The sequence below is a fragment of the Oncorhynchus clarkii genome, unplaced genomic scaffold (assembly GCF_045791955.1).
Source record: "Oncorhynchus clarkii lewisi isolate Uvic-CL-2024 unplaced genomic scaffold, UVic_Ocla_1.0 unplaced_contig_538_pilon_pilon, whole genome shotgun sequence".
Classification (NCBI taxonomy): domain Eukaryota; kingdom Metazoa; phylum Chordata; class Actinopteri; order Salmoniformes; family Salmonidae; genus Oncorhynchus; species Oncorhynchus clarkii.
In genome coordinates, this window is record NW_027260839.1 from 197,662 (window position 1) to 216,645 (window position 18,984).

Genomic DNA, 18,984 nt, shown 5'->3' on the forward strand with positions numbered 1-18,984 from the left:
CTTTGATTAATATGTTGATATTCTTTATAATGACCAGCTAATTAGCCAAATATATATATATATATATAGTAATATATTGCTGAGGGAGGATATCTGTAGTGCAAGTTAAGGTTCATAGTGCTGAACTACGACATGTAGCATTTCTCCTGTGAGTGGTGTGTTTCCCATCTAGTGGTTGGTGATTGAAACTACAGTAAACTGGCCTGTTGATTTTTGTGATTGATTCAACTTGTTTTGCAACTTGTTGAAAATCTTCTCTCTCTTTGTATCTTTTTCCCTCTTCTCTATCTCCTCGCCCTCCTCTCTCTCTCCTCCCCCTCCTCTCTCTCTCTCACACACTCTCTTCCCCCTCCTCTCTCTCTCACTCTCTCTCTCTCTCTCTCCCCTCTACTCTCTCTCCTCTACTCCCTCTTCCCTCTACTCTCTCTCCTCTCTCTACACTCTCTCTCCTCCCTCTACTATCTCTCTTCTCCCCCTCCTCTCTCTCTTCTCCCTGCTCTCTCTCTTCTCCCTCTACTCCCTCTCCATCTTCCCCCCCTCTTCTCCATTCTCAGGACCCTGATGCCTTTGTTTGACCCTGACTCAGGCCTCCTCACAGTATCTGGGATGGTAAGATGTAGTTTGTTGTCTCCCTTAACAGATAGTATGCTGGCCTCATTTCATCTTTTACTATTATCTTCCTCAGTAAATACATGTCTGCTTTGTTCTCTCTTCCATAGGGAGATAGTGTCATTGACTGCTTCGAGGTGTCTGCCACTGAACCATTCCTTTCCCAAGGTAAGGACAGATCTTCAGTGGTTGTTCATTTTCCAGTACTGTCCTCCTACCTCTCCCACTCCCTCTCTCACAAACCCAGGTCTGTCCTCCTACCTCTCCCACTCCCTCTCTCACAAACCCAGGTCTGTCCTCCTACCTCTCCCACTCCCTCTCTCACACACCCAGGTCTGTCCTCCTACCTCTCCCACTCCCTCTCACACACCCAGGTCTGTTCTCCTACCTCTCCCACTCCCTCTCTCACACACCCAGGTCTGTCCTGCTACCTCTTCCACTCCCTCTCTCACACACCCAGGTCTGTCCTCCTACCTCTCCCACTCCCTCTCTCACACACCCATGTCTGTCCTGCTACCTCTTCCACTCCCTCTCTCACACACCCAGGTCTGTCCTGCTACCTCTCACACACCCAGGTCTGTTCTCCTACCTCTCCCACTCCCTCTCACACACCCAGGTCTGTTCTCCTACCTCTCCCACTCCCTCTCTCACACACCCAGGTCTGTCCTCCTACCTCTCCCACTCCCTCTCTCACACACCCATGTCTGTCCTGCTACCTCTTCCACTCCCTCTCTCACACACCCAGGTCTGTCCTGCTACCTCTCACACACCCAGGTCTGTTCTCCTACCTCTCCCACTCCCTCTCACACACCCAGGTCTGTTCTCCTACCTCTCCCACTCCCTCTCTCACACACCCAGGTCTGTCCTGCTACCTCTCACACACCCAGGTCTGTTCTCCTACCTCTCCCACTCCCTCTCACACACCCAGGTCTGTTCTCCTACCTCTCCCACTCCCTCTCTCACACACCCAGGTCTGTCCTGCTACCTCTTCCACTCCCTCTCTCACACACCCAGGTCTGTCCTCCTACCTCTCCCACTCCCTCTCTCACACACCCAGGTCTGTCATCTAATCTCTACTTCTTTCTCCCTCTTATTCTCTCCTCATCTCTTTCTCTCCAGTGAGCCACTGTCTGACGGACGCCCCAACGCGAGGCGTTGCCATGGTACCCAAGTTGGCATTGGATGTCCTGTCCTGTGAGGTCATGCGGGTCCTGCAGCTGACGGACAGCTTCATCGTGCCAATCAACTACCACGTGCCCCGCAAGGTCCAGTATCTCTCAGGCTACTGTAACAGCAGATCCATCTGTCATTTTGATGTCATGGCAACAGTTCTTTCCCTGTACTTGTTTCTAAACTGATGGGGGGGGACTTGGCAATAGTGTCTTTGTAGTCACTGAGGAAAATAAAGTTATGGAATGAGCAACCATTCAACAAGCCTTTATGTCTAACATTTTAGAGTATGTCTGCTTTTGTGTGTATCTAATTCAGTCAGGACAGGAGTTCCATGCAGACCTGTACCCAGACACCTTGGACCGGACAGCAGCCATGTCAGCTGCAGAGTGGTGGAAAGGTGGCGAGAAACAGGTACCACCATCACTCTACACAATATAACTCTAATCTGTATTCTAACTTGGATGTACCACCATCACTCTACACAATATAACTCTAATCTGTATTCTAACTTGGATACAATGTGCATACAGTACCAATAGAAGTGCTTGGTTTTTGGCGCGGTTTGTACTTCAGGACCAAGCAATAGCCAGCTGTTCTCTTAAACATCCAATCATGGGCGTCTTCTCAGGTTGAGAAGGTCAGTGTCAACCCATCCAATCGTCAGAAGCCTAACAACGCTAAAACAGCCAATCAGACGGCTGCTAAGAAAGAGCTGCCCAGTGGGAGGAGCAAAGAGGTCAGAGTCCAGCATCATCTGTTCTCCTCCTCCTCTATGGGTCGCTTTCATTTCTCTTTTGGCTCCCTCCGTTCCCTCATTCCTTCTGTTCTCTCCGCTCCCTCATTCCCTCCGCTCCCTCATTCCCTCCGTTCCCTCCGTTCCCTCCGTTCCCTCATTCCCTCCGTTCCCTCATTCCCTCCGTTCCCTCATTCCCTCTGTTCCCTCCGTTCCCTCTGTTCCCTCGTTCCCTCTGTTCCCTCCGTTCTCTCCACTCCCTCATTCCCTCTGTTCCCTCATTCCCTCTGTTCCCTCATTCCCTCCGTTCCCTCATTCCCTCCGATCCCTCATTCCCTCCGTTCCCTCATTCCCTCCGATCCCTCATTCCCTCCGTTCCCTCATTCCCTCCGTTCCCTCATTCCCTCCGTTCCCTCATTCCTTTTGTTCCCTCATTCCCTCCGTTCCCTCATTCCCTCCGTTTCCTCATTCCCTCCGTTCCCTCATTCCCTCTGTTCCCTCATTCCCTCCGTTCCCTCATTCCCTCCATTCCCTCCGTTCCCTCATTCCCTCCGTTCCCTCATTCTCTCCGATCCCTCATTCCCTCTGTTCCCTCTGTTCCCTCCGTTCTCTCCACTCCCTCATTCCCTCCGTTCCCTCATTCTCTCCGATCCCTCATTCCCTCTGTTCTCTCCGTTCTCTCCACTCCCTCATTCCCTCCGTTCCCTCAATCTCTCCGATCCCTCATTCCCTCTGTTCCCTCTGTTCCCTCCGTTCTCTCCACTCCCTCATTCCCTACGTTCCCTCATTCCATCCGTTCCCTCATTCCCTCTGCTAGCAACTACCTTTTTATTGTATTTTTAATACAGAGGGAATTTGGATTTTGCTTTTGCTTTATTTTCTCTCAAATTGTTTTCATATTATTGCATCGGGCCACACATACAGTATTGATTGAATATATTGGATTAACCTGTGAGTATCTAAAGTCTGTAGATTAAAGTATTCTGTAAACCTGTGAGTATCTAATGTCTGTAGATTAAAGTATTCTGTAAACACTGTGAGTATCTAAAGTCTGTAGATTAAAGTAGTCTGTAAACCTGTGAGTATCTAAAATCTGTAGATTAAAGTAGTCTGTAAACCTGTGAGTATCTAAAGTCTGTAGATTAAAGTAGTCTGTAAACCTGTGAGTATCTAATGTCTGTAGATTAAAGTATTCTGTAAACACTGTGAGTATCTAAAGTCTGTAGATTAAAGTAGTCTGTAAACCTGTGAGTATCTAAAATCTGTAGATTAAAGTAGTCTGTAAACCTGTGAGTATCTAAAGTCTGTAGATTAAAGTAGTCTGTAAACCTGTGAGTATCTAATGTCTGTAGATTAAAGTATTCTGTAAACACTGTGAGTATCTAAAGTCTGTAGATTAAAGTAGTCTGTAAACCTGTGAGTATCTAAAATCTGTAGATTAAAGTAGTCTGTAAACCTGTGAGTATCTAAAGTCTGTAGATTAAAGTAGTCTGTAAACCTGTGAGGATCTAAAGTCTGTAGATTAAAGTATTCTGTAAACCTGTGAGTATCTCAAGTCTGTAGATTAAAGTAGTCTGTAAGCCTGTGAGTATCTAAAGTCTGTAGATTAAAGTATTCTGCAAACCTGTGAGTATCTAAAGTCTGTAGATTAAAGTAGTCTGTAAACACTGTGAGGATCTAAAGTCTGTAGATTAAAGTAGTCTGTAAACCTGTGAGTATCTAAAGTCTGTAGATTAAAGTATTCTGTAAACCTGTGAGTATCTAAAGTCTGTAGATTAAAGTAGTCTGTAAACCTGTGAGTATCTAAAGTCTGTAGATTAAAGTAGTCTGTAAACCTGTGAGGATCTAAAGTCTGTAGATTAAAGTAGTCTGTAAACCTGTGAGTATCTCAAGTCTGTATATTAAAGTAGTCTGTAAACCTGTGAGTATCTAAAGTCTGTAGATTAAAGTAGTCTGTAAACCTGTGAGTATCTAAAGTCTGTAGATTAAAGTATTCCGTAAACCTGTGAGTATCTAAAGTCTTTAGATTAAAGTAGTCTGTAAACCTGTGAGTATCTAAAGTCTGTAGATTAAAGTAGTCTGTAAACCTGTGAGGATCTAAAGTCTGTAGATTAAAGTAGTCTGTAAACCTGTGAGTATCTAAAGTCTGTAGATTAAAGTAGTCTGTAAACCTGTGAGTATCTAAAGTCTGTAGATTAAAGTATTCTGTAAACCTGTGAGGATCTAAAATCCCTTAGCAGTAGTATATTGGCCATATACCACACCCCCTCGGGCCTTATTGTTTAATTATATGATTATATATTGTATATGTATTACTGTTGTTCTTCCTCTCCAGGAGGCTCCAGTGCGAGGCTGCTCCACCTCCAGCAGTCCCCTGAGCTCCCCCAGCAGCAGTGCTGCCCCGTCCCGCTCCCCCTCCTCCACCTCTGGCCTCTCCTCAGGCTTCCTCCCCAGCCCCAGCCAGAGTGCCAAAGCCATCAGCAGCATGTTGGGTAAGGCTGTTTGGGAAACAGTAGCAGTGCTCCGTCCCACACACACACAAGCACACATATACGTGAATACACACACACACCACACATACACATACACACACATACACACACCACACACACATCCTTACCCATCAGCAACATGTTGAGTAAAGCTGTTTTGGGAAACTGTAGTGGTACTACATTACCCACAATGCTCTGTGTTACATATCCGGTTATGGTATTAGGAAGTATGTTATGTAAGATTTGACAGTGTCAGTCTCAATGCTAGGTAAGGCTCTCTCTCTCATCTCTCATCTCATTTACCTACCTTGTCATTATCTTATTATAATGTCCTGCTGACTGTTGGTTTGAGCTGTATTTACAACTGAACTGTGTGAGAGAGAGAGAGTTGGTGGTTTGGACTAATCTGAACCTGTCTGACGATCCAATCCTACACACTGCTAGCATATCAAGACAGCACAAACAGATCTGGGACCAGGCACACTGCCAGTATCCCTTGTCTGATGTAGCCTGTTACCATTCTAAATGTGCTGTAACCAACTTGTTTGTTAACCATACAAGAGCTTCCCACAGCACATATAGTATGGGACTAGGTTACTAATAATATACCTGGGTTGTGTTCATTGGGTACTGCGTAACAAAATGTTTCGCAACAGAAAACTAAAACAAGCATTTCTTATTGGACCAGGTACATCATTGTAAATAATTTCTTCAGGTTGGTGCCTAATGAACAAGACCCAGGTTACAAATAATGTAGCTAAGGTCTAAAATCACCCTGCTCTCCTCCTCCTCCCTTTCTCTCTCCCTCCCGCCCTCTCCTCCTCCTCCTCCCTCTCTCTCCCTCTCCTCCTCCTCCCTCTCTCTCCCTCTCCTCCTCCTCCCTCTCTCCCCCTCTCCCTCCCTCTTCTCCTCCTCTCTCTCTCCATCTCCTCCTCCTCCCTCTCCCTCCCTCTCCTCCCTCTCTCCCTCCCTCTCCTCCTCTTCCCTCTCTCTCCCTCTCCTCCTCCCTCTCCCTCCCTCTCTCTCCCTCCCTCCCTCTCCCTCTCCCTCCCTCCCTCCCTCCCTCCCTCTCCTCCTCCTCCCTCTCTCTCCCTCTCCCTCCCTCCCTCCCTCTCCTCCTCCTCCTCCCTCTCTCTCCCTCTCCTCCTCCTCCCTCTCTCCCCCTCTCCCTCACTCTTCTCCTCCTCTCTCTCTCTCCATCTCCTCCTCCTCCCTCTCCCTCCCTCCCTCTCCTCCTCCCTCTCTCTCCCTCCCTCCCTCTCCTCCTCCTCCCTCTCTCTCCCTCTCCCTCCCTCTCCTCCTCCCCCAGGTCCCAGCAGTAAGTTTCGTCACCTGCAGGGTGCGGTGCTTCACAGAGACACCCACTTCACCAACCTGAAGGGGCTCAACCTCACCACGCCCGGAGAGTGTGATGGCTTCTGTGCCAACCGCCATCGCGTGGCCGTGCCCCTCGCCACCGCCGGGGGTCAGATCGCCATCTTTGAGGTACTTCCACACTTAGAAAATGGAAGATAATGTGTCTTTATCCAAAATATTGTAGTATTCTTTTAGTTATTTTCATTTGTCCTTATATGTATCTTTTTTAAGTGAGCCCTGGCCAAGAAAGCAGAGTTCTGCTAAAGTGAGGGTGTTTTATGGCTGTGTCTTATTAGTTGGAGGGGAGTAGACAACACTTCAACTAACATGAAATAACATGCAGCCGCCACAGCATTACATTACAGTAGAATGGCATCAGATAATAGGAATGAATAGTGGAAATAGTCATTTAGGATTTCTGACACCATATTAGACCAAAGATGTGGCTTTATTGGTCCACACATTAAAGAAAGAGGGATGTATCTCACTGCCCCCCTCCTCAGTTGTCTCAGGCTGGGAAGCTAGCGGACACGGGCCTGCCCACCATCCAGAACTCTGTCAACGTGGCTGACTTCTCCTGGGACCCCTTCAACAGTCACAGGCTGGTGGTGGCGGGCGACGATGCTAAGATCCGTGTGTGGCAGGTGCCTGAGGGGGGTCTGACAGAGACCCTGACTGAGCCAGAGACCATCCTGCAGGGTAAGACACACTCCACAGGGGCCTGGAGACCAATTAAGTTCAAGTAAAGTAGAATTCAATTGAAGTTAGACTCAGAGCTGGGGCTTTTGGGGTCCAATGTGAAATATCTGATATGTAGATGTGTGAGTGAAGCCACATATGTATCAGTACTCTATCCTTCATTCAATGAGTGACAGAAATGAAATGAACAGGATACCGGTATGCAATTTGCTACAGTGTGTCTTATTATCCTTATATATAGCCTTATACTGTGTGACTACTGAATCTATCAATAGAAATAAATCATATCTTGATAGAATGTGAGTGAGTGACAGGGGTTTTGACCAATCACAGGCCACACTGAGAAGATCTACTCAGTCAAGTTCCACCCCCTGGCGTCGGGCCTGCTGGCATCCTCCTCCTACGACCAGACGGTGCGCCTGTGGAACCTGGAGTCTGGGGACGAGGTCAAAGCGCTCCGGGGACACCAGGATCAGGTGACGGAGGAGGAGGGAAAGGGGCGGGACATAAGGAATATTGGTATTGGCAGGGGGTGGAACCACTGGTTTTGTTAGAGAATAGGGACGTGGTAAAATGTATCTGGGATAATAATATTGATTGATGGATGGATATTGATTGATTGATCCTACCTACAGTATGTACAAGGAACGTGCATTTTGCTTGTCTCCTTCGCTTCATTTCTACTTTTCACTCGTTCCTTTCTCTGTTCCCTCTCCTGCCTGGTGTGCATATAGATATTTGGGATGGCGTGGAGTCCGGATGGTAAACTCCTGGCCACGGTGTGTAAGGATGGGAAACTGCGCATCTACGACCCTCGCAAGTCTGCTGACCCAGTACAGGTGTGTGTACAGGACACCTGAGGAGTTGTTAACCTTTTTGGAGTATTTCCATATATCTCTCCTTGTCTCTCTCTCTGCAGGAGGGTGCAGGTCCTGAGGGCCACAGAGGGGCTCGTGTGGTGTGGGTGTGTGATGGAAAATACCTGATGGTGTCAGGATTCGACAGGTGAATATTTCTCTGTATTTCTGTTTGGTAGTTGAGCTTCAATTTGTGCTTAACAATCCATTTACCTTCATTTAATTCATTCAGTTCATCGTGTGTGTGTGACCATTCAGTTCATCGTGTGTGTGTGACCATTCAGTTCATCGTGTGTGTGACCATTCAGTTCATCGTGTGTGTGTGACCATTCAGTTCATCGTGTGTGTGTGACCATTCAGTCTGACATGTAGTTCACCCATAATCCTGGTTCACACAAAAAACTGCACCAATGGCTTTATGGTCCTGGTGAACAAGAGGAAAACAACCCCTCTGACCCGAGACCTCATTGATGATGTCACCACAGTTCACCTCACCTTTGACCCCCGATGTGTTTCCCCCTTCTGCAGTCGCAGTGAGAGAACCCTGTACCTGCACTCCGTTGAGTCCCTGTCCTCCGGGGCCATCGCCAGCGCCCCCACCGACGTCTCACCCTCCACCCTCATTCCCTTCTACGACCCCGACACCAGCGTCGTCATCCTCACCGGAAAGGTAAACGACAACCAACAAACAAATAAACAGAGCATGTCTTTTGGATAGAAGAAAATAGAGCCCATATTGACTTGATGTTGTGTTGAAAGTCTGTTACAGACTCTTGTGCTTCATGATAATAATGCCTGCCTAGCCTGGTTCCCGATCTGTTTGTGCTGTCTTGCCAACTCCTATGTCTAGTAGACAACAAAAAACCGGGCTAATGTTGGTGGTGGTGGATTGGTAGATCCATACTGACTCCCCATACCCAGACTTTGACACGAGTAAACCTATACCGCCATTGTTGTTGTTGTTGTTTACATTTACCAGGGTGACACGCGAGTGTACATCTTTGAGATAGTGCCAGAAGCTCCCTATTTCCTGGAATGTGCCAGCTTCAACTCCTCAGAGCCCCACAAGGTATAGACTTTATGTTAACCGCATTTACATCCCTGCTTTTCCCTCTTTCTTTTCTCATTTCCTATATCCTGCTCCTTCTTATTACATGTTTTGTAGTCAATAGATAAAAACATTTCCCTGAATTTGTGACTTGTATAAAATGTCTGTTTGACTGACTGACTGACTAATTGATGATCTGTCAATCAATTACGCAGGCACCTGTAGACCTGTAGAATCTCTCTGCATGAACTTCCTGTTTCCTGTATTTAGGGCTTGGCCTTCCTGCCGAAGACTGAGTGTGTGGTGCAAGAGGTCGAGGTGGCCAGGGGTCTGAGGCTCAGTAAGACCTCCATAGAGCCAGTGGCCTTCAGAGTCCCCCGCGTCAGAGTGAGTTATGGCTGAACGCTGCTATCTAGTGTATATATGGGGGGAAATAGGAAAAACCTGCAGTTATTTGATGACTTTTCAGACCAGGGCCTCAAAGAACTACCAGTAAAAAGGGTCTGCTATGTGAACCCCTGTTTGTACTTAGTCTGTGGAGTTTGAGCTGTTTGAGTTCTGAACTAATCCTGTCGTGTCTCGTCTCCCTCCTTCCTTCTCTCCGTCCGTCCACAGAAAGAGTTCTTTCAGGATGATGTGTACCCAGACACAGCAGTGTGGTGGGAGTCTTCTCTGACAGCCTCAGCCTGGCTGGCTGGTTCTGATGGGAAGCACCAGTCCATCAGCCTCAAGCCCAAAGACATGACCCCAGGTAGGGGCTAACCTCAGCTCTGCTCTGCCCAGGCACATATAGTACAAACAGTGGACTGAAGTCAACAGCATTACTGTTAGATCCACTTTTTGAATGTCAGATGAGAAGCCGAGCAGATACAGTTTATAAGGGGCAACCTATCCACTCTTTCATGGGCCAAGTCCTGGGTTTGACAAGAGTATCTGCCTTGTGCTTTGACATGATGGTGACACTAGCTAAATCTATTCTGACAGCCAATCGTCAATCAACTCAATGTGAGGCAGAGATCTTCTATAACGTAGAATTGCCGATACAGGCTTTGAGCGAAGTCTTGTGGATCGGTGTACCTGGAATGACACATGTACAGTGGCAAGAGAAAGTATGTGAACCCTTTGGAATTACCTGGATTTCTGCAGATATTTTACATCAAATGTGATCTGATCTTCAACTAAGTCACAACAATAGACAAACACGGTGCGCTTAAACTAATAACACACAAATTATTGTATTTGTCTTGTCTATATTGAATACATAATTTAAACTTTCACAATGTAGGTTAGAAACAGTATGTGAACCCCTAGGCTAATGACTTCTCCAAAAGCTAATTGGAGTCAGGAGTCAACTAACCTGGAGTCCAATCAATGAGACAAGATTGCCCTTTAAAAAACACTCACATAATGTGAGTTTGCTATTCACAAGAAGCCTTGCCTGATGTGAACCATGCTTTGAACAAAAGAGATCTCAGAAGACCTAAGATTAAGAATTGTTGACTTGCAATAAGCTGGAAAGGGTTACAAAAGTATCTCTAAAAGCCTTGATGTTCATCAGTCCACAATAAGACAAATGGTCTATAAATGGAGAAAGTTCAGCACTGTTGCTACTCTCCCTAGGAGTGGCCATCCTGCAAAGATGACTGCAAGAGCACAGCGCAGAATGCTCAATGAGGTTTAAGAAGAATCCTAGAGTCAGCTAAAGACTTACAGAAATCTATGGAACATGCTAACATCTCTGTTGACGAGTCTACGATACGTAAAACACTAAACAAGAATAGTGTTCATGGGAGGACACCACGGAAGAAGCTACTGCTGTCCAAAAAAACATTTGCTGCACGTCTGAAGTTTGCAAAAGTGCACCTGGATGTTCCACAACGCTGCTGGCAAAATATTCTGTGGACAGATGAACTACAGTTGAGTTGTTTGGAAGGAACACACAACACTCACTATGTGTGTAGAAAAAAAGGCACAGCACACCAACGTCAAAACCTCATCCCAACTGTAAAGTTTGGTGGAGGGAGCATCATGGTTTGGGGCTGCTTTGCTGCCTCAGGGCCTGGACAGCTTGCTGTCATTGATGGAAAAATGAATTCCCAAGAATTCAAGACATTTTGCAGGAGAATGTAAGGCTATCTGTCTGCCAATTGAAGCTCAACAGAAGTTGGGTGATGCAACAGGACAATGACCCAAAGCACAGAAGTAAATCAACAGCAGAATGGCTACAACAGAAGAAAATGCACCTTCTGGAGTGGCCTAGTCAGAGTCTTGACCTAAACCCAACTTGAGATGCTGTGGCATGACCTCGAGAGCAGTTCACACCAGACATCCCAAGAATATTGCTGAACTGAAACAGTTTTGTAAAGATGCCATTCTAACACAACCCTGTATATACACAGTGGCCCTCTGCCATTCTAATACAACCCTGTATATACACAGTGGCCCACTGCTATTCTAACACAACCCAGTATATACACAGTGGCCCACTGCCATTCTAACACAACCCAGTATATACACAGTGGCCCACTGCCATTCTAACACAGCCCAGTATATACACAGTGGCCCACTGCTATTCTAACACAACCCTGTATATACACAGTGGCCCACTGCTATTCTAACACACCCCTGTATATACACAGTGGCCCACTGCCATTCTGCCATTCTAACACAACCCTGTATATACACAGTGGCCCACTGCCATTCTGCCATTCTAACACAACCCTGTATATACACAGTGGCCCACTGCCATTCTAACACAACCCTGTATATACACAGTGGCCCACTGCCATTCTAACACAACCCTGTATATACACAGTGGTCCACCGCCATTCTAACACAACCCTGTATATACACAGTGGCCCACTGCCATTCTAACACAACCCTGTATATACACAGTGGCCCACTGCCATTCTAACACAACCCTGTATATACACAGTGGCCCACTGCCATTCTAACACAACCCTGTATATACACAGTGGCCCACTGATATTCTAACACAACCCTGTATATACACAGTGGCCCACTGCTATTCTAACACACCCCTGTATATACACAGTGGCCCACTGCCATTCTGCCATTCTAACACAACCCTGTATATACACAGTGGCCCACTGCCATTCTGCCATTCTAACACAACCCAGTATATACACAGTGGCCCACTGCCATTCTAACACAACCCAGTATATACACAGTGGCCCACTGCCATTCTAACACAACCCAGTATATACACAGTGGCCCACTGCCATTCTAACACAACCCAGTATATACACAGTGGCCCTCTGCCATTCTAACACAACCCAGTATATACACAGTGGCCCACTGCCATTCTAACACAGCCCAGTATATACACAGTGGCCCACTGCCATTCTAACACAACCCAGTATATATACAGTGGCCCACTGCTATTCTAACACACCCCTGTATATACACAGTGGCCCACTGCTATTCTAACACACCCCTGTATATACACAGTGGCCCACTGCCATTCTAACACAACCCAGTATATACACAGTGGCCCACTGCCATTCTAACACAACCCAGTATATACACAGTGGCCCACTGCCATTCTAACACAACCCTGTATATACACAGTGGCCCACTGCCATTCTAACACAACCCAGTATATACACAGTGGCCCACTGCTATTCTAACACACCCCTGTATATACACAGTGGCCCACTGCTATTCTAACACACCCCTGTATATACACAGTGGCCCACTGCCATTCTAACACAACCCAGTATATACACAGTGGCCCACTGCCATTCTAACACAATCCAGTATATACACAGTGGCCCACTGCCATTCTAACACAACCCAGTATATACACAGTGGCCCACTGCCATTCTAACACAACCCAGTATATACACAGTGGCCCACTGCCATTCTAACACAATCCCTCCCAACTCTCTGGTCTCACTGTCACTGTTTCTGTCTGTCCATCTGTCTGTCTGTCTGTCCTCTCAGTGAGTGAGGCGCCCAAGGAGGTCCAAGTGAGAAAGTACCTTCCATCCTCTCACTACCTGGAGGAGAAGACTGACGAGCAGAAGAAAGATGAGGTGTGTGTGTGTGTGTGTGTGTGTGTGTGTGTGAGTGTGAGTGTGAGTGTGAGTGTGAGTGTGAGTGTGTGAGTGTGTGTGAGTGTGAGTGTGTGTGAGTGTGAGTGTGAGTGAGTGTGAGTGAGTGTGAGTGAGTGTGAGTGTGAGTGTGAGTGTGAGTGTGAGAGATGCACTGATATGACATGTTTGGCCAATACTGATATCTGATGTTTTCCTTGCCCCAAAAAAATTATACCAATATTTTTTTTAAATTGCAGCCTTTTAAGTTAAACAGATAACACACACGGACGCAGTGGTCTAAGGCACTGCATCTCAGTGCAAGAGGCATTGTGGGATAGGTTAGGAATGCTGTGTAGCGCCACATTTTTCCTGGTGTCATGTACCTACGTTATATAGGTATGCACGTCAGCATATCACCCATATATCCTGCATCCCTAATCTGAACATGTACAAGCATCTTATCTTAGTGAGTATTTCTCTGTGAGTGCAGCTAGCTAGATGCTTGGTGACTGTTTTGTCACGGTAATAGTGTGAATAGTTATTAGTAGTGATGGGAAAATCTACATCTATATCATGTATGAACGTTTCATTTTCTGTTCATGTCCACGGCTTTGTGAAGTCCAGACAACTGCTTGCAGATTTTCTATTGGGCTAGATGTAAATATCCTGGTAGCAGATAGACCTACCTAACCAGTTTGAATACAATGGGAAGCCAGTTGATGGACCTTCAGCAGCCAGTTCACTATGCTGTTGAGAGCCTGTGAGAGGGTTTTGTGTCTACAAGACTCATGAATGTTCATTACCTAATAGTGTAGGTTAACAACAAGGATAAACCGATACCTCAATATGTCTTGCTCATATTGATATCATGTTAAATGAGGGATATGGGTACTCACCACGAGTCAGTAGTGGGACTATAGTGTGTTAACCGTCTGTCTTGGTACTCACCACTAGTCAGTAGTGGGACTATAGTGTGTTAACCATCTGTCTTTGTAATCACCACTAGTCAGTAGTGGGACTATAGTGTGTTAACCACTAGTCAGTAGTGGGACTATAGTGTGTTAACCATCTGTCTTGGTACTCACCACTAGTCAGTAGTGGGACTATAGTGTGTTAACCATCTGTCTTGGTACTCACCACTAGTCAGTAGTGGGACTATAGTGTGTTAACCATCTGTCTTGGTACTCAGCACTAGTCAGTAGTGGGACTATAGTGTGTTAACCGTCTGTCTTGGTACTCAGCACTAGTCAGTAGTGGGACTATAGTGTGTTAACCACTAGTCAGTAGTGGGACTATAGTGTGTTAACCACTAGTCAGTAGTGGGACTATAGTGTTTTAACCGTCTGTCTTGGTACTCACCACTAGTCAGTAGTGGGACTATAGTGTGTTAACCGTCTGTCTTGGTACTCACCACTAGTCAGTAGTGGGACTATAGTGTGTTAACCATATGTCTGTACTACAGCTGTTGAGTGCCATGATAGGCAAGCTGGGGAACATGGACGACAACCCTCTACCACAGGAGTCCTTCCAGGGAGTAGAAGACGATGAGTGGGTGAGTGACACACACACAAACACAAATGTACACACAGACACACACACACACACACACAAACACAAATGTACACACACACACATTTACCCATGCTCTTGTGTCTTTCAGGGTGACTAGTGTGTGTTGCCTTGCGGACTAATCAGGGTCCAGCAGTAGCCAAGGGCCTGTTGGACTGAAACGTGTCATTCCTGTGTGCCACTGATGTGTCCTATGTCAAAAGAACATCTCTCAAACACATAACATTAACCTGTCATTAGGGTTGTACAATTCTGTCAACAAAATGTCTAGGTTTTCCAGAAATACCAATTGGAGAATTCTTGGATTTCCTGCTTGTTTTCCTGGGAATTTTAGGGAAAGTTACCAGACTTTTGCAGCCCTACCTCCCATATCCTCGTATCATCCTCTAATACTCTGAGTACGTAGATGTTGCCTCTAACCATTGACTGAATCAGGATCAGATATGTTTTCCTCCCCATAATGTTTAAAGGTAGGACTGGGGTTTGGGAATCTGATCCTAGGTCTGTTGTTAAAGGCAACCTCACCCCAATTTGACCTTTGACTTGCAGCTGCCTTGTACTGTAAATAGCTAACATTCCTACCAGGCTAGATAGTTAAATGACTCCCAACACTCCCTTACAACCCAGCCCTTACCGCCACACTGGATGGACACCTGTGTGTCTGTCACCACTCCTAACCTTACACCTGTGTGTCTGTCACCACTCCTAACCTTACACCTGTGTGTCTGTCACCACTCCTAACCTTACACCTGTGTGTCTGTCACCACTCCTAACCTTACACCTGTGTGTCTGTCACCACTCCTAACCTTACACCTGTGTGTCTGTCACCACTCCTAACCTTACACCTGTGTGTCTGTCACCACTCCTAACCTTACACCTGTGTCATAATAATAATGACTAGACCACTGCTTGCTTTTTTATGGGCCAATATGAACCATAGTCCATAATCTTCTAAACACAGTAACTATGAAAAAGTCAAACGCATGCACCTGAATACAGTATCTATGGTCTTCCAGATTTACCACCTCCTATGCATCACCATACATTAACACACACAAAGACTCACACTCCACCTGGATATCCCATCTGCACCTCCAGCTCCTGTAGTCCGTGGATGTTGGATGGTCTGTGGTATCCCCATACGATCTCAACAACACACAGCAAAAACACACAGACAGGGTACAACAGGGTAAACAGCCTTCAGGTTAAAGCATGGCTGGCTTCTATTGATAGGAATAGAATATTGTTTTGTTGTTTAGGTAGCTTCATTCTCTGGCCAGTGATAAAGACCTACTAACAGTCCTGTACCACTCCAGGGTCGTGTTCTTTAATCACCAAACGGACGAAAACAACCTCAAATAGGGAGGGATTACCTGGATTTTCGTTTTCCGTTGCAAAGCATTTCAAAACGTTTTCCGTTGTGTACCGTAATGAACGTGACCCAGGTGCATATCTTAGTTCAGCCACCAGATCTTGGGAAATAGTTTATAGCATCGGGGCTGCGCTCTGTTTTGGGGGACTCTAAAATGTGTGTGACGTTCTTACATGTGGGTGTCATGTATTGAAAAGCCAAAACACCCCCTGTGGGAGTTGTACAGGAGTGTGTCTGTGGATCTCTGAGGTTGTAATGTGGTGGGAAGTAGTATGTATCTGTACCTTTCTTTCTAGATTGATAGACTGTATAACTGGAATTCCTGTACCTCATATGTTAACACTTTGTCTTAAGACTGTTATTGAAGTATTCCTCACTAAAGGAGCTCATTCTTTTATTATACTGTAGTAAACAATCATTTTGTTACTTTTTCTTAATAACTTACAGTATTATTACTATATGATGCAATCACAGCAGCCATGATCAAGACTAGTACAGCACAAGGCAATACTTTTAATAGGCTAATCTGATCGAACCAATCATGTTGTTTACAATGACAGAAAGACTGGAACCAACCAAGCATTCTTGAATAGTAGTCAGACTCACTGAGTTTACACAGGCAGTCCAATTCTGTCATGTGTTTTTTAATTGGTCTTTAAACCAATCAGATAAGAGCTTTTTGCCAGTACTTGGGAAAAATGTCAGAATTGGGCTGCCTGTGTAAACGCAGCCATTGTGGAGTACTTGAAAAGTGAACAGACACCAATGCATTGACTGTAGGGCCTAGATATTGTTGGTGTCAGTGATTGTGTGTTTGTCATGTGTTTTGTGCCTGCAATCTCTCAGATGTCTTACATTGTTCTTTGGGAAATTAACAAAAAGAAAAATCTCTTTTATACTTTGAATAAAGCATTATTTCTCTGTCCGTCTTATGAATAATGGTTTTGTGGGAATGTTCATGTTGCCTTGCAATAAACAACTGTTTGAACCTTGTACACATGTCATTTCTTTGTCTTTCAATTTGTTGCTTAAAACAAAAGTCTGTTTAAAGGGGAAATGTTTGTTAATCTCAAAGAAAAAGGAGTAAACTAGTGAATGTACTTATATCATGATGTTGCCAGGAGATTCTGACTCGACCTGCAGTGGTGCTTCCCTATGAACTGCCACTGGCACAGGAGAGAGCTGTCCGTCACACGTCTACAAGAATCAGCTTTCCATACATTACTCTTTTGGGGTGAAGTTCCATTTATTCCACAAGAATCAGCTTTCCATACATTATTATTTTGGGGTGAAGTTCCATTTATTCCACAAGAATCAGCTTTCCATACATTATTATTTTGGGGTGAAGTTCCATTTATTCCACAAGAATCAGCTTTCCATACATTACTCTTTTGGGGTGAAGTTCCATTTATTGCGTATATAAAATATAAATGGCTCCAAAACGCATATTCCTGTAGAAAAGGGTACAGAGAGATGGACTCTATAAGCTGTATCTGTGATACGGTAATAACTATGTGCTCTCTTCTCACCTGATAACCCTTCCTGGTCACCTGTGCTAATTATATACACACATGACCAGTGACCCATGACCCCAACATATAGTGCCCTCTAGTGTACAAAACAAGTCAAAATGACCCTTGACAGATACTAGATACACAACTCATAAACAGGCCAAAATGGCTCCTACACTACCGTCACGCTTGTTTACACTGAGCTGCACTGGGGTCGGAGAGCATGACTGTAGATCAAGACACCGCAGAGCCGGCGTGAGATATGGCCTGGAAAAAGTACCTCAATCCAGGATGTGTTATTGTCCCATTACCCCAACTGTTACACTGGGAAGATTGAACGACTGTAGTTTTTCCGAAAAGCTGCCCTTTTCGTCTTCATGCTAATGGCACTAGAACTTGTGTTGAACAACGTCGTCCCTTGTGGGGAATGGCTTAGTATGGCAAACTTTCCCCAAACTATGGATGCTCGTTTGAAGTACAGTAATTCATTGGTAATCCATGTCATTGTTGTCAAGGGTGCATTAACAAAGGCAGTAAACAGCCACACACAAGAACATGGTTGTTGTTGAATTGTTTATTTCTTTGTTCGAGCTCCAAAAACATAACTGGTGGACACTGTCTTAACAAATACACAATATCACATCGTCATTCATGTTTAAAAATCATTTATAGGGACAAAAGGAACAATAAAGTGAATGAAATTATGTTTACCTATTGCCGAACAGGACTGATGAATGACTGCATGGCAAGCCTGGTGTTAGGTAGGTGTATATCATGGTACGGTGGACTGCAGCCACTGTGATTAGTGACACATTACTACCATCTGAGTACTCAGAAGCTAATGGTTTAAATTAAACGTCTCCTTAGAGGATACAAGGTACTTTTTGAAACAAAGTAACATAGTAATAATCTCTTGCACACGAGACAATAAAACATCTCCTTGAAGGATACGTGGTGCGGTGTATTTAAATAGGAAATCTCAACTAAAATCACTTATAATAACTTTAGGGCCCTCAGCTCACCTCCGGCACCTTGACTTAACCTACTCCCCTCACCGGCGCAGGTACTGTACAGAGGACCTGCTTACTGCAAAAACAGGCAATGTTATCAATTAGTCACTGACATTTCCACAGCGCAATGACAGCCCGCACTGAGCCTGATTGGCTGACTGTCCATTGTTGTTCAAAGCACTTTCTACCTAGCATGAGGATAAAAAGGCCAGCTTTCCGGATAAATTAGCAGTCGCTCAATCTTTCCGGTGCAACAATGGGACAATTCGTAGTACAATGTATTCCTCATCCCTGGATTGAGGTCATGCTGTCCGAGCCTAGTGCAGCTAGCTGTAAGCACACAAGTCTGGTCTGCTGGCAAGACGTGATGATGAAGGCTGTGCAATGAAAATTGGTGCAATTTAAACAGCCATCCACTAGAGAGCAGTATTTTTATACAGAGAGAGCACCGGTTTGTGGATTTTCACCAAACTCGAATATCTTTGTTCCGAGTTTGG

At 45.4% G+C, this 18,984-nt stretch overlaps 1 protein-coding gene across 2 annotated transcripts in view; it reads left to right on the forward strand.

Moving 5' to 3' along the window:
- LOC139401882 (mitochondrial import inner membrane translocase subunit tim16-like) overlaps nucleotides 1-18,984 on the forward strand; it is a 188,443-nt gene that overhangs the window by 165,192 nt on the left and 4,267 nt on the right. The window contains exons 3-20 of one of the 2 annotated variants that reach the window (XM_071145879.1): nucleotides 555-609; nucleotides 720-777; nucleotides 1,729-1,874; nucleotides 2,098-2,193; nucleotides 2,411-2,518; nucleotides 4,851-5,007; nucleotides 6,317-6,492; nucleotides 6,867-7,062; nucleotides 7,396-7,538; nucleotides 7,797-7,901; nucleotides 7,982-8,067; nucleotides 8,448-8,589; nucleotides 8,899-8,988; nucleotides 9,238-9,354; nucleotides 9,583-9,718; nucleotides 12,934-13,025; nucleotides 14,488-14,577; nucleotides 14,686-16,959. In XM_071145879.1, coding sequence (XP_071001980.1) covers nucleotides 555-609; nucleotides 720-777; nucleotides 1,729-1,874; nucleotides 2,098-2,193; nucleotides 2,411-2,518; nucleotides 4,851-5,007; nucleotides 6,317-6,492; nucleotides 6,867-7,062; nucleotides 7,396-7,538; nucleotides 7,797-7,901; nucleotides 7,982-8,067; nucleotides 8,448-8,589; nucleotides 8,899-8,988; nucleotides 9,238-9,354; nucleotides 9,583-9,718; nucleotides 12,934-13,025; nucleotides 14,488-14,577; nucleotides 14,686-14,694 — 2,002 coding nt within the window. In that variant the 3' untranslated portion in view covers nucleotides 14,695-16,959. Of the gene's footprint in view, nucleotides 1-554; nucleotides 610-719; nucleotides 778-1,728; nucleotides 1,875-2,097; nucleotides 2,194-2,410; nucleotides 2,519-4,850; nucleotides 5,008-6,316; nucleotides 6,493-6,866; nucleotides 7,063-7,395; nucleotides 7,539-7,796; nucleotides 7,902-7,981; nucleotides 8,068-8,447; nucleotides 8,590-8,898; nucleotides 8,989-9,237; nucleotides 9,355-9,582; nucleotides 9,719-12,933; nucleotides 13,026-14,487; nucleotides 14,578-14,685; nucleotides 16,960-18,984 lie in introns of those variants that run through there. The other variant, XM_071145882.1, reaches the window with a different exon arrangement.